The sequence below is a fragment of the Cnephaeus nilssonii genome, assembly GCF_951640355.1.
Source record: "Cnephaeus nilssonii genome assembly, chromosome: 13".
NCBI classification, from domain to species: Eukaryota; Metazoa; Chordata; class Mammalia; order Chiroptera; family Vespertilionidae; genus Cnephaeus; species Cnephaeus nilssonii.
Window position 1 is genome coordinate 5971351 of NC_137084.1, and position 3602 is coordinate 5974952.

Consider the following 3602-nt stretch of genomic DNA (forward strand, 5'->3'; position numbering starts at 1 on the left):
ATCACCAGGCCCAAGGCTCACCTTTAACCTTTAAACCCCAGTTTGGCTCCAGTTCAGCAGAAGCTCTCATTCCAGAACCCTCCCCCAGATTCAGCCCTACCTTCTTGGAGTTTTGGTGTAAAGCACAAATATGGAATTCTCCACCCCAAACCTCCCATTCCCTGGATTTCTGTGTAACCTTGGGCAAGGCTGTGCCCTCTCTGCACTCCTACTTCCCTGAGAACCTCTGAAGCATACCTTCCCTTAAGGGGTCTTACCTCATTTCCTTGGGGACCCAGACAAGCTGAAGGAAGTTCCCCTTCTTTTTTTCTGAATCCTCCCAGACCCTCCCCTCAGGCACCAATGGGGGTCGGGAGCTTTGGATGAGGTTGGCACCTGGTTTATTGGAGAAGACCCAGCACCCACCCCTGAGGTCCTGGGGCCTTGGCATCCCCTCTGTCGTAAGTGCCAGACCAAGGAGCAGAGTTTCCATGAGTCAAGTCGAGAGGTTGACTGAGAGGAGCCTGGCTGTGCCCCGGGGAGCAGGAAGCCCTCTGTCCATCTGGGCAGCCCCATGGGTCACTGGTGTAGTCCGGGCCACGTGTCCAATGCATGCCCCGTCCCCTCCCCCACAGAGGGGTGCTGTGCCCCGTCACACGCTGGTTCTGCAGGTCTGCACTCCTGGGAGGCTGCCCCGGTGGGGCACGGGTTCTGTGGGGCCCTTGTTCCCGGAGTGGGTGACCCAGCGATAGCAGTCCGTAATGCGCTTGCTGGGCGCGTGGGGGCCACAGCGGGTGCAGTACACGATGCCCAGTGCGAGGAGGACCACCAGGAAGACGCATGTCGGCACGAGGAGAGCCACCAGCAGCCACCGGTCATCCCTCCGGCTGCGGCCTGCAGGACTGGCCTCCCCCAGGGCTGTGGGGGCTGCTGAGGGGGCTGCCGAGGGCATTGGGGTCAGCTGGGGATGAGAGGCACCTTCTCTTGGGACCTGTGGGGTTTGGGAGTAAGTGTGTGTGGGGCTGGAGGGAGCATTCCGGTTAGTGGGGCTCTGAGGGGGCAGGGGAGTGTGAAGGACTGGGGGCTGGGTGGCAGCAGGCACAGGGACTTGACGGGCAGGGGCCACAGGGGACCTGGAGGTAGTGGTCAGAGAAGGCTGGAGAGTTGAGGTTCTGGGAAGGTGGGTGGCCTGGGCTTTGAGAACCGGGACAGCTGGGGTCACAGGGGACTGGCGAGCACTGGAGGCGGTGACCAGAGGGGTGTGGTTAGCTGGGATTCCAGGCCAATGAGTGGTGGCCTGGGATTCAGCCACCTGGGTGTCTGGAAACATGGGGGACTGGTGGGCAGTGGACAGTTCAGGGTATGTGGCTGAGATAACTGGGGGCTGAGGGGCAGGGGGCCGTGCTGGGCTAGTGGCAGAGATGGCAGGAGGTTGGCGGACAGAGGGCAGATCTGGGTAGTTGACAGAGATCTTGGGGAACTGGTGGTCAGGGCGCAAAGCTGGGTGCATGGCAGGGATCCTAGGGGGCTGAGGGGCAGGGGGCCGTGCTGGGCTAGTGGCAGAGATGGCGGGAGGTTGGCGGACAGAGGGCAGATCTGGATAGTTGGCAGAGATCACGGGGAACTGGTGGTCAGGGCGCAACGCTGGGTGCATGGCAGGGATCCTAGGGGGCTCCGGGGCAGGGGCCAGGGGTGGGTGTGTGGCAGAAATAATAGAAGGTTGGTGGGCAGAAGGCAGTGTTGGGCGTGTGGCAGAGACCACCACGGGCCGGGTGACGGAGAGCACTGAGGAGTGATAGGGGGCCCTGGGAGCACTGAGCGGGGGAGGCCAGGTGGGGTCCAGGTAGAGCATCTGCGGCTCTCGGTCCTCTGGGAAGCTAGGTCCGTAGGCCAGGCCGAAGTCAGGCGGCTGTGTGGCCTCCATCCACGGCATCCCAGGCATCTCCGTCCAGCCATCATCGAAGTCCTCCCAGGCCTCACCTCCGTCCTCTTCATCCTCTCTGTCCTCCAGCAACTCCTCCCCGAGGTCCTGGGAAGCCCGGGCGCCCATGTCCCCCGCGGGGCTGCAGCTGATGCCATCCGCCTCAAGCTCGTGGCCCTCGCTGCAGTAGCACTCAAAACCACCGACGTAGTTGACGCACATCTGCTGGCACACACCGGCGATCTGGCACTCGTCTGTGTCTACGCAGCGGTGGGGCTCGTCCTCGGCGGGCCGGAAACCCAGGCGGCAGTGGCAGCTGTAGCCCCGTGGCCCGCCGGGCTCACACTGCTGCTCACAGGGGGCCTGGGCACAGGGGTCCTCACAGCTGCGCCCGTCCGCCGCCAGCCGGAAGCCTTCAGCGCAGCGACAGGACACATGACCATCCACCTCCTCCACACACTCCTGCTCGCAGCCCCCATTGTCCGGGCTGCAGCCGCCGGTACCTGGGCACAAGGGCCCAGCCCGCGACCAGCTCACACCGCCCTCGGGCTGCTTCACGCACAGCACGGAGGCCTCCCTGCCAGTCTGGCACCGCACGGCGGCCACGGAGCCGAAGGGCAGCCACTCAAGCTCGCTGGAGACCAGGTGGAAGGGGGTGGTGTAGACGGCGGGGCCGGCCTGGCCAGCCTCCTCGGGCAACGCTGGGCAGGAGCCCTCAAAGCCGAACTGGCACAGGTAGCCATCGACTGCCAGCGTGCACGAGCCCTCCAGCCAGCGGTGCTCGCCCGTCGCCTCCAGGGCCGCGCAGCGCTGGGCCCGGCAGGGGCCGCCGGGGGCAGGCTGGGCCCAGTTGGTGAAGGCCGTGTCCTGGTCGCCCGTGGTCCACGTGAAGCCGCGCAGTGGGCGCTGCGGCTGGCATTGCCGGGCCTGCCGCTGCAACCCGATCCACAGCAGCCCGCTGGCCGGGCCGGCGCCCACCAGGCTGTCCACGCGCTGGGCCTCCTCGGGGGTTCGCGGCGTGGCCAGGTCGCCCCCCAACTCTCGGCAGGCCCGCCAGGCTTCCAGGAAGGTGCAGCGCCGCGGGAAGAGCGCGTAGCAGCTGTCGGGGCTGCAGGCGGCGCGGGGCTCCGTGGCCCAGGGGACCTGGCCCAGCGTGGGCACCGCGGCGGCCCAGGCCAGCAGCAGGCGCAGCAGCATCGCGACGCCCCCCGACTGGCCCGGGCCGGGGCCGCGGCCGCTCTTGACAGGGGGCGGGCCTGGGGCCTCCGGGGGGCGGGCCGGGGGCGGGCCCCGCCGGACTGCAGCCTTGTAAGGAGTGGGCTGGGGCCGCCGCCAGCTCCCCGCTCCCGCTCCCGGGGGGCTGCCCGAGCAGGAAGCAGGCGGGCGGGGGGCAGGGTAGGGGGTGCTGGGGCTGGGGGCGGGGAGGGGAGGAGGAGCGCTCAGGGGGGGAGTCCCGGCGGGGACCAGCTGCCTGGAGCGGCTGGGACCCTCGGAAAACTCCCGCGCAGCCCGGGGCTCTTGGCGTGGGGTGAGGTCACTTCCCAGAGACCAACCGTGACCCAAATCTGGACACACCAATCTCATCACACCCCTGAACAGTCTCACAGCCCGACAGCTTGCCATACATGTGGAAACATGCTCTGACTCATGCCCTTCACATCACACACGTGTGTGTGCTCCTCTCCCCACACAAGAGCTCTCT

General features: G+C 66.9%; 1 protein-coding gene across 1 annotated transcript; it reads right to left on the reverse strand.

Moving 5' to 3' along the window:
- Window positions 1-373: 373 nt before the first annotated feature.
- Window positions 374-3155, reverse strand: CD248 (CD248 molecule). Its single transcript, XM_079786855.1, has one exon. The coding sequence runs from the start codon at window positions 3095-3097 to the stop codon at window positions 632-634; it is 2466 nt and encodes an 821-aa protein (XP_079642981.1). The 5' UTR covers window positions 3098-3155; the 3' UTR covers window positions 374-631.
- Between the last annotated feature and the right edge of the window lie 447 nt (window positions 3156-3602).